This window comes from Cherax quadricarinatus, chromosome 6, assembly GCF_038502225.1.
Source record: "Cherax quadricarinatus isolate ZL_2023a chromosome 6, ASM3850222v1, whole genome shotgun sequence".
Lineage (NCBI taxonomy): Eukaryota > Metazoa > Arthropoda > Malacostraca > Decapoda > Parastacidae > Cherax > Cherax quadricarinatus.
Window position 1 is genome coordinate 47,267,125 of NC_091297.1, and position 18,842 is coordinate 47,285,966.

General features: G+C 39.7%; 1 protein-coding gene across 11 annotated transcripts in view; it reads left to right on the forward strand.

Annotated features, from left to right (window-relative positions):
* mof (males absent on the first) overlaps positions 1–18,842 on the forward strand; it is a 510,758-nt gene that overhangs the window by 71,143 nt on the left and 420,773 nt on the right. For all 11 annotated transcript variants that reach the window (XM_070081501.1, XM_070081496.1, XM_070081489.1 and 8 more), the window contains exons 2-3: positions 700–811; positions 3,437–3,569. In XM_070081501.1, coding sequence (XP_069937602.1) covers positions 700–811; positions 3,437–3,569 — 245 coding nt within the window. The remainder of the gene's footprint in view (positions 1–699; positions 812–3,436; positions 3,570–18,842) is intronic.

Consider the following 18,842-nt stretch of genomic DNA (forward strand, 5'->3'; position numbering starts at 1 on the left):
TGAGAAATTACAAAAGCGCTTGGAAGTTCACTACATTTTCACAGTGGTTGTTCTGCATATTGTGATATCATTAAATGTGATCTTATTGCACATATACATAAATACGTATGTACATGCATGTGTACATACCTGGAGTATACCTGGAGAGGGTTTCGGGGGTCAATGCCCCCGTGACCCAGTCTCGAACCAGGCCTCGTGGTGGATCAGCGTCTGATCAACCAGGCTGCTACTGCTGGCTGCACATAAACCAACGCAAGAGCCACAGCCCGGCTGATCAAGTACTGACTTTGGGTGCCTGTCCAGTGCCTTCTTGAAGACGGCCAAGGGTCTATTGGTGATCCCCCTTATGTATGCTGGGGCTCGTGACACTTATTGTGTTGTCTCTTAGTGTACTCGTGGCACCCCTGCTTTTCATTGGGGGAATGTTGCATCTCCTGCCTAGTCCTTTGCTTTTGTAGGGAGTGATTTTCATGTGCAGGTTTGGTATTAATCCCTCTAGGATTTTCCAAGTGTGTTCTCATGTATCTTTCTTGTCTGCATTCCAGGGAATACAAATCAAGGGACTTTAAATTTTCCCAGTAATTTAAGTGCTTTATTGTACTTGTGTGCCCTGAATGTTTTCTGTACATTCTCCAGGTCAGCAATTTTGCCTTCCTGTTTCTCAGGATATAATGAAGCTCACTATTTTTCTCATTTTAGAAGCAGCTGAGATCATTCAAAGACGGTACAATGATGCTGAAATGCAAGACGAGTATTATGTACACTACGATGGCCTTAATCGCCGACTGGATGAATGGGTCACCAAAGAAAGGTAGTGTATTATTAACAATATGTTACACTGTAATGAATAAAAGTGAATGCTGCTTGAAGGTTAAAAATCAAAATTAATCTGTTGTAGCATTGGATGAGATTTAACCCGTAAACGATCCAAACGTATATATACGTTTTTTTCAACATTTGAAAGTATGTAAAAAAAGTAGATCTTTTTGTTTTTTTACATTTGAAAATGTGTAAAAAATCTTTGATCTACTTTTTTTTTTTTTGTTATACAGTGGACCCCCGGTTAACGATATTTTTTCATTCCAGAAGTATGTTCAGGTGCCAGTACTGACCAAATTTGTTCCCATAAGGAATATTGTGAAGTAGATTAGTCCATTTCAGACCCCCAAACATACACGTACAAACTTCTTCTTTCAACAAACCGGCCATATCCCACCGAGGCGGGGTGGCCCAAAAGGGAAAACGAAAGTTTCTCCTTTTAAATTTAGTAATAGTATACATATGTATACAGAAGAAGGGGTTACTAGCCCATTGCTCCCGGCATTTTTATCGCCTCTTACGACATGCATGGCTTACAGAGGAAGAATTCTGTTCCACTTCCCCATGGAGGACACGTACAAACGCACTTACATAAATACACTTACATAATTGGTCGCATTGGGAGGTGATCGTTAAGCGGGGGTCCACTGTATTTGAAAATATGTAAAAAAACGTAGATCTACTTTTGTAGCACTACACATGTGAATGTAGATCTGCTTGGACCGTTTACCGGTTAATTGACGTAAACAAAATTTATACTGTTTCACCCCCCCCCCCCTCCAAAAAAAGAAATGACTAGGATACAGTCCTTTATTGCTCTTGTTTGAATATACGATACACCATATGGGTGTTTCCTTAAATTTTTAGCCAAAATTTAGAGAGAAATGTACTTAATGGGCACTTTATTAGGTACAACCTTCTTGTACTGGGTAGGGTGCCCCTTTGCCCCCAGAAGAGGCTAAATTCTTTATAGTAGGATTCAGCATGGTGCTGGAAATATTCCTTAGAATATTCTGGTCCATGTTGGCCTGATAGTATCATGCAGTTGCTGCTGATATGTCGGCTGCACATTTATGCTGTGAATCTCCCATTCCACTGCATCCCAAAGGTTTATGCCAAATTCTCAGCCGACCATCTGTATAGCACAGCAGAAATTGTGATTCGTGAGACCATGAAGTGTTTTTCCAATATTCATCTGTCCAGTTTTGGTGAGCCTGTGCTTACTTTAGCCTCAGTTACCTGTTCTTAGCTGACAGGAGTGGAACCGGTGTGATCTGCTACTGTAGCTCTTCTGCTTCAAGCTTCAACGTTTTGTGCGTTCAGAAATACTCTTCTGCATGCCACTCTTGTAACATGTGGTTATTTGAGTTACTGTTGCCTTCCTGTCAGCTTGATCCAGTCTGGCCATTCTCCTCTGACCTCTCTCACTAACAAGGCATTTTTGCCTGCAGAACTCCATTCCCTGGATGTTTTGTTTTTTGCACCATTCTATGTAAACTCTAGAGACTGTTGTGCATGAAAATCCCAGGAGATCAGCAGTTTGAGATGATTAAACCGTCCTGTCTGACACCAACATTCAATAATAATAATAATAATTAATATTATATTTCTACAAGTACTCGTGGTATACAGGCCTAGCCGACATCAATACTGTGTAGAAAGCTGCTTGTTATGCAAAGCATTTTGGGCAAATTGGGTCAGTTTTGTCCTAGGATGCTACCCACACCAGTTGACTAACTCCCAGTACCATTTTTACTGATTGGTAAACATAGACAACAGGTGTTAGGAAATACTCCCAATGTTTCCACCCTTGCTGGGAATTGAACCTGGACCTCTCAGCATGTGAAGTGAGAGCTTTGCCACCAGGCCACAGGCCACCATGGTCAAAGTCGCTCAGATTTCATTTCTTCCCCATTCTGATGTACGATCTGAAGAACAGCTGAACCTTTTGACCATGTTTGCATGCTTTTAGGCATTGAGGTGCTTACACACTAGGATTGGCTGATTACTCACTAAGATGAATAAACAGTTGTATAGGTGTACCTAATGAAGTGGCCAGTGAGTGTATATGAGAATCAGCTTATTGTGTTGAGTAATTAATTATGAAGGATTCTGCTAATGTGGAATAATTTCACATTAATTCATAGTGTAATTTAGGGATGCACATAATAGGGTCAGTGAGGCTACTTTGGTCTTTAACTATCATAGTCTTTATGCATCAGATAACAGTTTCTATGGGAAATTTCATTTTGTCATGAAGAGATGTGTATTTGCAGTTTTTGAAGTTTTTGTGTATAACCCATTTGAGTTTGAGAAGGTTAGAATGGCTGTTTCTGTTGCCTAATAATGTGCATGTCAGAGAATTTCATCTTTCTAGTGGCTTTTGTGTTTGAAAATTGTTTTATTTGTAAGTGCATCTGGATTAATTCTTAATATATAAATTTTTACTAGTGAAATTTAATTGAAAGCTGGCTTATCCAAAAGTAAGTTATGACTTAGTTATGACTAAGTTATGGCTTAGCAGCACATTGGTAGTTATTGTATTGTATATTTTGTAAAGCTTTGATGCTGTGTGATAGTGAATGATGCTAGTGTAAAATTATATTCTGTGCTTCAGAATTGATCTATCAGAATTGTATCAGCGTGGAGACAAGACGCTTACGGGTGACCTTCTTAGTGATCAGACAGCTGGACGAAAGATTACAAGAAATCAGAAACGAAAGCATGATGAAATTAACCACGTTCAAAAGGTAATTCAGAAATAAATTTTATATGGAAAAAAAGACTTGCGGTTTTTCTATGGTTTGTCATATTATTGTATAATTAGCTTTGGTCTCAGCTACAGTAAAGATCTGATAAAAATTAACTTCCATAAAGTGGATGTTGGTTAAAATGGACAAAAAACCTGGTCAGACAAAGGCTCGACATGTACATTCTGATTAACCCTTTCAGGGTTTCCAACGTACTAGTACGGCTTGTGCGCAAGGGCTGTTGGCGTACTAGTACGCATAAATTCTAGCGCCTTCAGATCAAGCGGGAAAAGGCTGGTAGGCCTAGATGTGAGAATGGGTGTGTGGGGTTGGTGTGTGTGTGGTAGAAAAAAAATCTGGGACCCAGTGGCGCATTGTGGAAACGCCATTTTAGTAGACCTTGTTCACCATGCCTTGCGGTAAGAAACTCCTCACTCCTCAGCGAATTGGGACATTTTTGTTCCCCACTGACAGTTCTGATACAGATGGAAGTGCCAGTGAAGATGAGTTTCAAGGTTTTGATGAAGTTGTGACTGAAACTAATGACCATAATACCGGTAATAGCGAGGAAAACCCAGACGACCCTCAACCTTTCACGTTTGCTGCTGGGCCGTCCTGTTCACATTCAGTTGTACCAGAATGAAAGAGGAAACTCCTATTTTTCCATATCCTGGACTCAGATGCGAGCATTGGTGATGATAGTGATAGTGAATATGAACTACAAGCTTTTGAAAGCACTTCCAGTAGCGATAGTGAAGTGGAATATTCTCCAGTGAAGTGTCAGTATATACGGCAATATATGCGCTCTGGTAGTGTGCCATGTGCTATTCCAAGGGGGAAGGAGTACATCTCGTAGTACATCCCGTGGCTGTACAACAGGAACAGATAGTGAAAATGAAGATGATAGTGTTGCAATTGGGATGGGGAATGTGCATGGTGGTGGTAGTGGTGGTGCCGGCCGTGAGGCACCAGTAGTGGGCCATGCTGCCACCCACGCCACTGCCTCAGCTGATCTACAACAAAGGCCACCATACCCCACCCACCCACAGCACCAGCCTCCACAACCACCTGTCAGTATCCAGTACCCACCAGCAGACCGCACCTGGGATTGGCAGGAAGCTGGCAATTTTGTTCCCAATCTCCATCAGTTTGATGAAAGTCAAAGTGGAATATGGCCATCTTGCACACTTGGGAACAATGCCACTGAACTAGAATGTTTCAAGTTATTCTTTGACGAACCCCTGATGGAAATTATTGTCAGGGAAAGCAACACATACTTCGACTACACCATGGCAAACACAAGACTTTCACCAAAATCATGTCTACACCAGTGGAAGAAGACAACTGTGGCTGAGATGTATCTTCTCTTTGCCACAATAATGCTTATGCCACATATGTATAAGCACAGTGTCGAATCATACTGGTCAACAGACCACCTGATTGCAACCCCAGGATTCAGTGGTATAATGAGAGTGAATCGATTTGTGCTACTATTACATATGCTTCACTTGTCAGTCAAAAACCAGGCCTGACAGAAACGACAGGTTATATAAGATTAGGAATGTGCTTGTGTACCTGAAAGAGAAATTCAATATGTACTTTTATCCCTTCAGGAAGCTTGTTATTGATGAGTCTTTGATTCTGTTCAAAGGAAGACTCTCATTCAAGCAGTATATACCAAGCAAGAGGAAACACTTTGGTATAAAGTTATTTGTGCTTTGTGACTGCTACAGTGGTCTTGTATTGGATGTTATTGTGTATACTAGAACTTATACATTGCAAAATGCCAGGAAGTTATTGGGCATCTCTGATGATGTGGATAGAACAATGATGGAACCATATCTTTGTAAGGGGCACATATTATATACTGATAACTGGTACACAAGCCTCTCGCTCAGTGATTTTTTGCGAGTGAACATGACAGATGTGTGTGTGGCACAGTGCGTGCAAATCGTAAGCATATGCCCAGGTTTGACGCTGGCACTTGTAGATGTGAGGTGCAGGCGTTTGCTGCCAATGACATCGTGGCATTTAGGTGGCATGACAAACGAGATGTCACACTGTTGTCATCAGTTCACCCTAACGAAATGGCAGACACTGGCAGGCAGAATAGAGACCAATGAACCCATTCTAAAACTGGCAGCTGTGATTGATTACACCTTCAATATGCATTCAGTGGACAAATGTGACATGCAGATTGGGTTTGCTGATTGTGCTCGTAAGAGTTATAAGTGGTACATAGAACTCTTTTTCCATCTTCTGGACATTTCCATGCTCAGTGCTTATAATATGTATAAGATGAGGAGTGAAGAAGAGCAGAATGTAAGTGTGGGGGAGGTACGTGAGGCATTACGTAGAATGAAAGGGGGTAAAGCAGCTGAAACTGATGGGATCATGACAGAAATGTTAAAAGCAGGGGGGGATACAGTGTTGGAGTGGTTGGTACTTTTGTTTAATAAATGTATGAAAGAGGGGAAGGTACCTAGGGATTGGCGGAGAACATGTATAGTCCCTTTATATAAAGGGAAAGGGGACAAAAGAGATTGTAAAAATTATAGAGGAATAAGTTTACCGAGTATACCAGGAAAAGTATACGGTAGGGTTATAATTGAAAGAATTAGAGGTAAGACAGAATGTAGGATTGTGGATGAGCAAGGAGGTTTCAGAGTGGGTAGGGGATGTGTAGATCAAGTGTTTACATTGAAGCATATGTGTGAACAGTATTTAGATAAAGTTTTTATTGCATTTATGGATTTAGAAAAGGCATATGATAGAGTGGATAGAGGAGCTATGTGGCAGATGTTGCAAGTACTGTACATGTATATGGAATAGGTGGTAAGTTATTAAATGCTGGAAGGAGTTTTTATGAGGATAGTGAGGCTCAGGTTAGGGTGTGTAGAAGAGAGGGAGACTACTTCCCAGTAAAAGTAGGTCTTAGACAGGGATGTGTAATGTCACCATGGTTGTTTAATATATTTATAGATGGGAAGTAAATGCTAGGGTGTTCGGGAGAGGGATGGGATTAAATTTTGGGGAATCAAATACAAAATGGGAATTGACACAGTTACTTTTTGCTGATGATACTGTGCTTATGGGAGATTCTAAAGAAAAATTGCAAAGGTTAGTGGATGAGTTTGGGAATGTGGGTAAAGGTAGAAAGTTGAAAGTGAACATAGAAAAGAGTAAGGTGATGAGGGTATCAAATGATTTAGATAAAGAAAAATTGGATATCAAATTGGGGAGGAGTAGTATGGATGAAGTGAATGTTTTCAGATACTTGGGAGTTGACGTGTCGGTGGATGGATTTATGAAGGATGAGGTTAATCATAGAATTGATGAGGGGAAAAAAGGTGAGTGGTGCGTTGAAGTATATGTGGAGTCAAAAAAAAACGTTATCTATGGAGGCAAAGAAGGGAATGTATGAAAGTATAGTAGTACCAACACTCTTATATGGGTGTGAAGCTTGGGTGGTAAATGCAGCAGCGAGGAGACGGTTGGAGGCAGTGGAGATGTCTTGTTTAAGAGCAGTGTGTGGTTTAATATTATGCAGAAAATTCGGAGTGTGGAAATTAGGAAAAGGTGTGGAGTTAATAAAAGTATTAGTCAGAGGGCAGAAGAGGGGTTGTTGAGGTGGATTGGTCATTTAGAGAGAATGGATGAAAGTAGAATGACATGGAAAGCATATAAATCTATAGGGGAAGGAAGGCGGGGTAGGGCTCGTCCTTGAAAGGGTTGGAGAGAGGGGGTAAAGGAGGTTTTGTGGGCGAGGGGCTTGGACTTCCAGCAAGCGTGCGTGAGAGTGTTAGATAGGAGTGAATGGAGACGAATGGTATTTGGGACCTGATGATCTGTTGGAGTGTGAGCAGGGTAATATTTAGTGAAGGGATTCAGGGAAACCGGTTATTTTCATATAGTCGGACTTGAGTCCTGGAAATGGGAAGTACAATGCCTGCACTTTAAAGGAGAGGTTTGGGATATTGGCAGTTTGGAGGGATATGTTGTTTATCTTTATATGTGTATGCTTCTAAACTGTTATATTCTGAGCACCTCTGCAAAAACAGTGATAATGTGTGAGTGTGGTGAAATTGTTGAATAATGATGAAAGTATTTTCTTTTTGGGGATTTTCTTTCTTCTTTGGGTCACCCTGCCTCGGTGGGAGACGGCCGACTTGTTGAAAAAAAAAAAAAAAAATGAGGACTAGAAACTAACCACTATATGGCGAATTTTGTTTCTGTCATCAGACAAATAGTATTCAAGTACCAAGGAACAACACCTGCAATAGAAAACAACCCACTAAATTATCAACAACTGCCTTCTCATCTGAAGCATGATGATCACTTCCTAATATGACTGCCTGCTACTGCTTTCAAGAAAAAGGCTTAGAAGAGGTATTACGTCTGTGCACATACAAAAAAGTGCCCACAACAATGCAGAGTCACTCGTTTTATGTGTGAGGAGTGTAAACCACCACTGTGCATGACACCATGTTTCAAAGAGTTCCACAGGCTGCAGAACTTCCATAAACATGTTCTGTGACTGTATACGTGTATATAAAATATAGAAAAATAGTAATAAACAACATTTTATATCGTTCGTTTGTGTAAACAAGCTTTCTAAACAGTGTAGTGACAACAGTGTTTGTGCAGTTATTGTGTAGTAATTAAAGAGAAAAAACTTAAAAATAGTGCTCATATTAGTTTCACAGGCCATAAAAGTTACTTAAAAAAAAAAAATAATAGAAAAAGTACAAAAAAAAAAAATACAGGGTGACCGGCAGTTAGCGATGATGCCACATGTGGCTCATTTTCTGTCAACTTTACGCCTCCATATCTTGGTAAGTGTTGATGGCAAAAGTTTTTTTTTTAGCCTACATGTGTATCTTTATATGTATATGCTTCTAAACTATTGTATTCTGAGCACCTCTGCAAAAACAGTGATTATGTGCGAGTGAGGTGAAAGTGTTAAATGATGATGAAAGTATTTTCTTTCTTTTTTGGGTTACTCTGCCTCGGTGGGAGACGGCCGACTTGTTGAAAAAAAAATGAAAAAAAAAAAACAATCTTTTCATAAGATTTTTTTTTTTTAAATTTCTCGACCCTGAGAACGAGTCTGGGAGAGGGCCTGTCGACCCTGAAAGGGTTAAAATCACCATGAAATGGACCAAATCCACCATACTGAACGGCTGTCTGGTTTATTTATTTAATAATTTGAACGTACAGAGGTACAAAAAAATACGGGTAATAGCAGTATGCCAAAGCCACTTGTATGCATAGCATTACGGGCTGGCTTAAAATTAACTTAAGATTAACTAAGCAATGATGTAATCAGTGATAAAACATTATTGTAAACAGATAACTATAAAGCACAAATGAGTATTACAAAGGCAGGTCATATGGTTGCATGCATTGCTGTACATTCTGTAGAATGGAGTATTCTGTTAGGTAGTGTATTTAAAAAATAACAAAGTTAGATTGGGTCTTAGGTTTAACATTTATGTGATATAATTATGAGAAACGCTTAAGATATACAATTTATAAGGTTCAGTTATTCAGTATTTATTTGGTTTTGGGTGAGTAAGTGATCTTTGAGAAGAGACTTGAATTTATAAACAGGTAGTGTTTCTTTTATATTTACAGGTATTGAATTCCAGATTTTAGGGCATTTTATGTGCATTGAGTTTTTGCATAGCATGAGATGGACACGAGGAACATCAAAGAGTGATCCGTGCCTTGCGTTATGTTCATGAGTTCTGTTGAGGTTGGTAAGGAGATGTTTGAGGGGAGGGTTAATATCAGAGTTAAGTGTTCTATGTATGTAGTAGGTGCAGTAATAAGTATGGATGTTTTGTATGGTGAGTAGGTTTAGTGTTTTGAATATTGGTGGAGTGTGCTGCCTGTAGTGGGAATTTGTTATTCTGACTGTAGCCTTTTGCTGGGTAATTAGTGGTCTGAGATGGTTCATTGTTGTTGAGCCCCATGCACAAATTCCATAGGTGAGATAGGGGTAAATAAGAGTGTGATATAGGGCCAGGAGGGCTGACTGTGGAACATAGTACCGTATCTTCGATAGTATGCCTACGGTCTTGGAAATATTCTTAGAAATTTGTTGTATATGTGTATGAAATTTGAGTCTATTATCAAGGTGGGTTCCTAAGAATTTTCCCTCTGTTAGCTTTGTGATAGGTGATCCGTTTATCATTATGTTAAGAGGGACATCTGTAGCTGTGTTACCAAACTGAATGAAGTAGGTTTTGTCAATGTTTAGTGTAAGTTTGTTAGTCCTCATCCAGGTAGATATTTTCTGTAATTCAGTATTTACAGCACTGGCTAGCATGACTGGGCTCGGGTGAGAGAAGATGTATGTAGTGTCATCTGCAAATAGTGTGGGTTTGAGTAAATGCGAAGCATTCGATAGGTCATTTATATATAGGAGAAAGAGAAGAGGGCCAAGGACACTTCCCTGTGGGACACCAACTGTAATTGGTTGTGCGGAAGAGTTTGCTCCATTTGTGTGCACATATTGGGTTCTGTTGATGAGGTATGACTTGAGGTAGTTGAGGGAGTGCCTTCTTATACCATAGTGTGACAATTTTATGTGGAGCAAGTCATGGTCAACTGTATCAAAAGCTTTACGTAAGTCAATGAAGATCCCCAGTGGGACTTCTTTTTTCTCTATTGCAGTGTATATATGTTCTAGCATGTATATAATAGCATCATTAGTATTTTTATTAGGCCTGAATCCAAATTGACAGGGGTTGAGTATGTTTTGGGAGATGAGGTAGGAGTAGATTCATTTATGAATTAATTTTTCGAAGATTTTTGAGAGAGGGTGTAAGTTGGATATTGGCCTATAGTTATTCAACTCTGTTTGGTCTCCTCCTTTTATGGATCGGGGTGACCCTTGCTATTTTGAGAACTGTAGGGAAGGTAGAAGATTCAATGGATTTGTTAGTGTTGCAATGATTGGTGATAGCACTTGACACTTTTTTGTATATAAAGGGTGGTAAGATATTTAAATCTCCTGTCTTGTTTTTTAGCGTGTTGATAATAAGGGAGACTTCGTATGGGTTAGTCGGAGCTAGGAACAGTGTGCTCGGGTAGTTGCCAGTGAGGTAGTCATTTAGTGGGGTATCTGAGCTTGGGATTTTATTGGCAAGGTTTTTTCCTATAGTGGAGAAGAAATCATTGAGTCTGTTTGCTGTTTCTGTTGGTGGGAGTTGGGGTTCATCTGATTTTGCTAATTTAATTTCACTATTTCGTGATATCTTTTTTGTCCCTAGAATTTCTGATAGGGTTTTCCAGGTCTTTTTTATATCACCTCGTAAGTTGGATAATCTGTTCTCATAATACAATTTTTTTGCTCTTATCAGGCTGGTTAGGATTGACGAGTAACGTTTTGTTTGGTCTCTGGTTATGTGGCCCATTCTGTACTGTTTTTCATATAGGTGTTTTGTATTTATGGATTTGAGAATGCTGGGTGTTAGCCAGGGACTGTTCAGTCTTAGCTGTCATCTGTTTAGTTTTTTTAGGGCAGTGCTTGTTATAGAGGTATTGGGTCTTTTTTAGAAAATTATTAATACATTCATCAATATCTGTATAGATTTCTAGCTCAGTGTGCCAGTCAATGTTTGTTACTGCTGTTGTGAAGTTATTAATGGCTGCCTCATTGTGAAGTCTGAAGGTGACTTTAGTAGTGTCTTGGGGTAATTTACCAAGAGTTGTTATGAGGAAAGTAGGGTAGTGGTCTGTGGTATTATCTGTAATTATGCCTGATTTTAAAGGGGATATGGTGTTGGTCCAGATGTGGTCAAGTAGGGAAACACTAGTCTCTGTAACTCTTGTAGGTTTTGTTACTGTTGGTAGCAACATGCAGTTATTCATTGTGTTTGTGAATTCAGTAACGTGTGTGTCCTGGTCTTGCAGGAGATTTATATTGAAGTCACCTGAGAGTAGTAAGTGATGTTTCTTCATGCGTGCATCATTTATCATACTTCCTAGGTTTTGACTAAATCGGCTAATGTTTGACTGTGGAACTCTGTAGATGTTTATCAATGCGAGAGGTTTTTGTAGGTATTTGGATTTGAATTTAGCTATTATATATTCCCCATGTTCATCCCTTGTACAAGTATTAGTGATACATTCTAGTTGGTCTGAGTAGCATATAGCTGTGCCACCCCCTTGTTGGTCTGGCCTACAGTTGTGTATGGCTGTGTAACCAGGAATGGCATAGACATCTGTAGTATCAGGCTTTAGCCAGGTTTCGGTGAGAGTAATGATGAACATACTGGCATGCAAGGAATTTAGTAATGCTATGAGGTCATCGTAATGTTTGCTTAAAGAACTGATATTGTAGTTAAAGACAGTTATGTTGTTGTTGGCTCTGAGGAGTGCCTTTGATTGTTCTGCTGTGTAGTAATTACAGTAACTGTTTGATTCATTTTTTTTTATTATCACACCGGCCGATTCCCACCAAGGCAGGGTGGCCCGAAAAAGAAAAACTTTCACCATCATTCACTCCATCACTGTCTTGCCAGAAGGGTGCTTTACACTACAGTTTTTAAACTGCAACATTAACACCCCTCCTTCAGAGTGTAGGCACTGTACTTCCCATCTCCAGGACTCAAGTCCGGCCTGCCGGTTTCCCTGAATCCCTTCATAAATGTTACTTTGCTCACACTCCAACAGCACGTCAAGTATTAAAAACCATTTGTCTCCATTCACTCCTATCAAACATGCTCACGCATGCCTGCTGGAAGTCCAAGCCCCTCGCACACAAAACCTCCTTTACCCCCTCCCTCCAACCTTTCCTAGGCCCACCCCTACCCCGCCTTCTTTCCACTACAGACTGATACACTCTTGAAGTCATTCTGTTTCGCTCCATTCTCTCTACATGTCCGAACCACCTCAACAACCCTTCCTCAGCCCTCTGGACAACAGTTTTGGTAATCCCGCACCTCCTCCTAACTTCCAAACTACGAATTCTCTGCATTATATTCACACCACACATTGCCCTCAGACATGACATCTCCACTGCCTCCAGCCTTCTCCTCGCTGCAACATTCATCACCCACGCTTCACACCCATATAAGAGCGTTGGTAAAACTATACTCTCATACATTCCCCTCTTTGCCTCCAAGGACAAAGTTCTTTGTCTCCACAGACTCCTAAGTGCACCACTCACTCTTTTTCCCTCATCAATTCTATGATTCACCTCATCTTTCATAGACCCATCCGCTGACACGTCCACTCCCAAATATCTGAATACGTTCACCTCCTCCATACTCTCTCCCTCCAATCTGATATTCAATCTTTCATCACCTAATCTTTTTGTTATCCTCATAACCTTACTCTTTCCTGTATTCACCTTTAATTTTCTTCTTTTGCACATCCTACCAAATTCATCCACCAATCTCTGCAACTTCTCTTCAGAATCTCCCAAGAGCACAGTGTCATCAGCAAAGAGCAGCTGTGACAACTCCCACTTTGTGTGTGATTCTTTATCTTTTAACTCCACGCCTCTTGCCAAGACCCTCGCATTTACTTCTCTTACAACCCCATCTATAAATATATTAAACAACCACGGTGACATCACACATCCTTGTCTAAGGCCTACTTTTACTGGGAAAAAATTTCCCTCTTTCCTACATACTCTAACTTGAGCCTCACTATCCTCGTAAAAACTCTTCACTGCTTTCAGTAACCTACCTCCTACACCATACACTTGCAACATCTGCCACATTGCCCCCCTATCCACCCTGTCATACGCCTTTTCCAAATCCATAAATGCCACAAAGACCTCTTTAGCCTTATCTAAATACTGTTCACTTATATGTTTCACTGTAAACACCTGGTCCACACACCCCCTACCTTTCCTAAAGCCTCCTTGTTCATCTGCTATCCTATTCTCCGTCTTACTCTTAATTCTTTCAATTATAACTCTACCATACACTTTACCAGGTACACTCAACAGACTTATCCCCCTATAATTTTTGCACTCTCTTTTATCCCCTTTGCCTTTATACAAAGGAACTATGCATGCTCTCTGCCAATCCCTAGGTACCTTACCCTCTTCCATACATTTATTAAATAATTGCACCAACCACTCCAAAACTATATCCCCACCTGCTTTTAACATTTCTATCTTTATCCCATCAATCCCGGCTGCCTTACCCCCTTTCATTTTACCTACTGCCTCACGAACTTCCCCCACACTCACAACTGGCTCTTCCTCACTCCTACAAGATGTTATTCCTCCTTGCCCTATACACGAAATCACAGCTTCCCTATCTTCATCAACATTTAACAATTCCTCAAAATATTCCTTCCATCTTCCCAATACCTCTAACTCTCCATTTAATAACTCTCCTCTCCTATTTTTAACTGACAAATCCATTTGTTCTCTAGGCTTTCTTAACTTGTTAATCTCACTCCAAAACTTTTTCTTGTTATCAACAAATTTTGTTGAACATATCTCACCCACTCTCTCATTTGCTCTCTTTTTACATTGCTTCACCACTCTCTTAACTTCTCTCTTTTTCTCCATATACTCTTCCCTCCTTGCTTCACTTCTACTTTGTAAAAACTTCTCATATGCTAACTTTTTCTCCCTTACTACTCTCTTTACATCATCATTCCACCAATCGCTCCTCTTCCCTCCTGCACCCACTTTCCTGTAACCACAAACTTCTGCTGAACACTCTAACACTACATTTTTAAACCTACCCCATACCTCTTCGACCCCATTGCCTATGCTCTCATTAGCTCATCTATCCTCCAATAGCTGTTTATATCTTACCCTAACTGCCTCCTCTTTTAGTTTATAAACCTTCACCTCTCTCTTCCCTGATGCTTCTATTCTCCTTGTATCCCATCTACCTTTTACTCTCAGTGTAGCTACAACTAGAAAGTGATCTGATATATCTGTGGCCCCTCTATAAACATATACATTTAAGTCATTAAATAAGAGGTTGGTATCAGGATCAATGCTTGTAATCATAAGATTTGTAGTGAATCTATAGTTAGAATTAAGTATAAAACAAAGTAAATATTCTAAAACTAAAAAATAGCACCTGAGTTATTTAACAAATGTAAAAAAAAATGAGCTGAGGTAGTTTTTTAAAGCTAAAATAAAGTAGACAAAATAAAAGGGACTAAAATAATATGTGGTGAACAAATAAAGTGATGATCAAATAATGGAGCTTGGGAATATGATAGTAGGTAGTACTTTAAAGGTAATTCTTTAAAGTTAGAATTAGGGAACACAATATAAAAGGGACTAATATGAGTTGTGGTGAACAATAAAGTGGTAATCAAATAAATGAGTTTTGGAATATAATGGCAAAATAGTGAACTTATTACACTTTGGTTCTGTTGTGTGTTCAATAAAATGGACTGACTCAGGTTAATTGTAAGTTTTGTACAGTCTGAGATTCTTGATGCCTCCAATTTCATTGTTCCTGGGCAGCGGGCCAGTGACTACCCGTGTTGGTGTGTTATTATTCTGTGTACGCACTTGCACCATTATCACAAATTTTCTCTGGATTTTTTTTTTTTAACACTGGCTGTCTCCCACTGAGGCAGGGTGGCCTTAAAAAGAAGAAATGTAAAGGTTTTTCTGGTTACATTTAATAATTTATACAGGAGAAAAGGGGTTACTTGCCCCCTTGTTCCCTGCATTTTACAACATGCATGGCATATGTAAGAAGCATTCTCCACTTCCCCATGAAATGTGTTTTTAATTTTTTTTTTTTTTTTTTTTTCTCCAACAAGTCGGCCGTCTCCCACCGAGGCAGGGTGACCCAAAAAAAGAAAGAAAATCCCCAAAAAGAAAATACTTTCATCATCATTCAACACTTTCACCACACTCACACATTATCACTGTTTTTTGCAGAGGTGCTCAGAATACAACAGTCTAGAAGCATACACATATAAAGATAAACAACATATCCCACCAAACTGCCAATATCCCAAACCCCTCCTTTAAAGTGCAGGCATTGTACTTCCCATTTCCAGGACTCAAGTCCGACTATATGAAAATAACCGGTTTCCCTGAATCCCTTCACTAAATATTACCCTGCTCACACTCCAACAGATCGTCAGGTCCCAAGTACCATTCGTCTCCATTCACTCCTATCTAACACGCTCACGCACGCTTGCTGGAAGTCCAAGCCCCTTGCCCACAAAACCTCCTTTACCCCCTCTCTCCAACCCTTTCGAGGACGACCCCTACCCCGCCTTCCTTCCCCTATAGATTTATATGCTTTCCATGTCATTCTACTTTGATCCATTCTCTCTAAATGACCAAACCACCTCAACAACCCCTCTTCTGCCCTCTGACTAATACTTTTATTAACTCCACACCTTCTCCTAATTTCCACACTCCGAATTTTCTGCATAATATTTACACCACACATTGCCCTTAAACAGGACATCTCCACTGCCTCCAACCATCTCCTCGCTGCTGCATTTACCACCCAAGCTTCACACCCATATAAGAGTGTTGGTACTACTATACTTTCATACATTCCCTTCTTTGCCTCCATAGATAACGTTTTTTGACTCCACATATACCTCAACGCACCACTCACCTTTTTTCCCTCATCAATTCTATGATTAACCTCATCCTTCATAAATCCATCCGCCGACATGTCAACTCCCAAGTATCTGAAAACATTCACTTCTTCCATACTCCTCCTCCCCAATTTGATATCCAATTTTTCTTTATCTAAATCATTTGACACCCTCATCACCTTACTCTTTTCTATGTTCACTTTCAACTTTCTACCTTTACACACATTCCCAAACTCATCCACTAACCTTTGCAATTTTTCTTTAGAATCTCCCATAAGCACAGTATCATCAGCAAAAAGTAACTGTGTCAATTCCCATTTTGAATTTGATTTCCCATAATTTAATCCCACCCCTCTCCCAAACACCCTAGCATTTACTTCCTTTACAACCCCATCTATAAATATATTAAACAACCATGGTGACATTACACATCCCTGTCTAAGACCTACTTTTACCGGGAAGTAGTCTCCCTCTCTTCTACACACCCTAACCTGAGCCTCACTATCCTCATAAAAACTCTTTACAGCATTTAATAACTTACCACCTATTCCATATACTTGCAACATCTGCCACATTGCTCCTCTATCCACTCTATCATATGCCTTTTCTAAATCCATAAATGCAATAAAAACTTCCCTATCTTTATCTAAATACTGTTCACATATATGCTTCAATGTAAACACCTGATCTACACATCCCCTACCCACTCTGAAACCTCCTTGCTCATCCGCAATCCTACATTCTGTCTTACCTCTAATTCTTTCAATTATAACCCTACCGTACACTTTTCCTGGTATACTCAGTAAGCTTATTCCTCTATAATTTTTACAGTCTCTTTTGTCCCCTTTCCCTTTATATAAAGGGACTATACATGCTCTCCGCCAATCCCTAGGTACCTTCCCCTCTTTCATTCATTTATTAAACAAAAGTACCAACCACTCCAACACAATATCCCCCCCTGCTTTTAACATTTCTGTCATGATCCCATCAGTTCCAGCTGCTTTACCCCCTTTCATTTTACGTAATGCCTCACGTACCTCCCCCACACTTACATTCTGCTCTTCTTCACTCCTAAAAGATGGTATACCTCCCTGACCAGTGCATGAAATTACTGCCTCTGTTTCTTCCTTAACATTTAAAAGTTCCTCAAAATATTCTCGCCATCTACCCAATACCTCCATCTCCCCATCTACTAACTCCCCTACTCTGTTTTTAACTGACAAATCCATATTTTCCCTAGGCTTTCTTAACTTGTTTAACTCACTCCAAAATTTTTTCTTATTTTCATTAAAATTTCTTGACAGTGCCTCTCCCACTCTATCATCTGCTCTCCTTTTGCACTCTCTCACCACTCTCTTTACCTTTCTTTTACTCTCCATATACTCTGCTCTTCTTATAACACTTCTGCTTTGTAAAAACCTCTCATAAGCTACCTTTTTCTCTTTTATCACACCCTTTACTTCATCATTCCACCAATCACTCCTCTTTCCTCCTGCCCCCACCCTCCTATAACCACAAACTTCTGCCCCACATTCTAATACTGCATTTTTAAAACTATTCCAACCCTCTTCAACCCCCCCCACTACTCATCTTTGCACTAGCCCACCTTTCTGCCAATAGTCGCTTATATCTCACCCGAACTTCCTCCTCCCTTAGTTTATACACTTTCACCTCCCTCTTACTTGTTGTTGCCACCTTCCTCTTTTCCCATCTACCTCTTACTCTAACTGTAGCTACAACTAAATAATGATCCGATATATCAGTTGCCCCTCTATAAACATGTACATCCTGGAGCCTACCCATCAACCTTTTATCCACCAATACATAATCTAATAAACTACTTTCATTACGTGCTACATCATACCTTGTATATTTATTTATCCTCTTTTTCATAAAATATGTATTACTTATTACCAAATTTCTTTCTACACATAGCTCAATTAAAGGCTCCCCATTTACATTTACCCCTGGCACCCCAAATTTACCTACTACTCCCTCCATAACATTTTTACCCACTTTAGCATTGAAATCCCCAACCACCATTACTCTCACACTTGATTCAAAACTCCCCACGCATTCACTCAACATTTCCCAAAATCTCTCTCTCTCCTCTACGCTTCTCTCTTCTCCAGGTGCATACACGCTTATTATAACCCACTTTTCACATCCAATCTTTATTTTACTCCACATAATCCTTGAATTAATACATTTATAGTCCCTCTTTTCCTGCCATAGCTTATCCTTCAACATTATTGCTACTCCTTCTTTAGCTCTAACTCTATTTGAAACCCCTGACCTAATCCCATTTATTCCTCTCCACTGAAACTCTCCCACCCCCTTCAGCTTTGTTTCACTTAAAGCCAGGACATCCAGCTTCTTCTCATTCATAACATCCACAATCATCTCTTTCTTATCATCTGCACAACATCCACGCACATTCAGACTTCCCACTTTGACAATTTTCTTCTTCTTATTCTTTTTAGTAATCTTTACAGGAAAAGGGGTTACTAGCCCATTGTTCCCGGCATTTTAGTTGACTTTTACAACACGCATGGCTTACGGAGGAAAGATTCTTATTCCACTTCCCCATGGATATAAAAGGAAAATTAATAAGACCAAGAACTATTAAGATAAAATCAAAGAAAACTCAGATGAGTGTGTATAAATAAATGTGTACATGTATGTGTAGTGTGACCTAAGTGT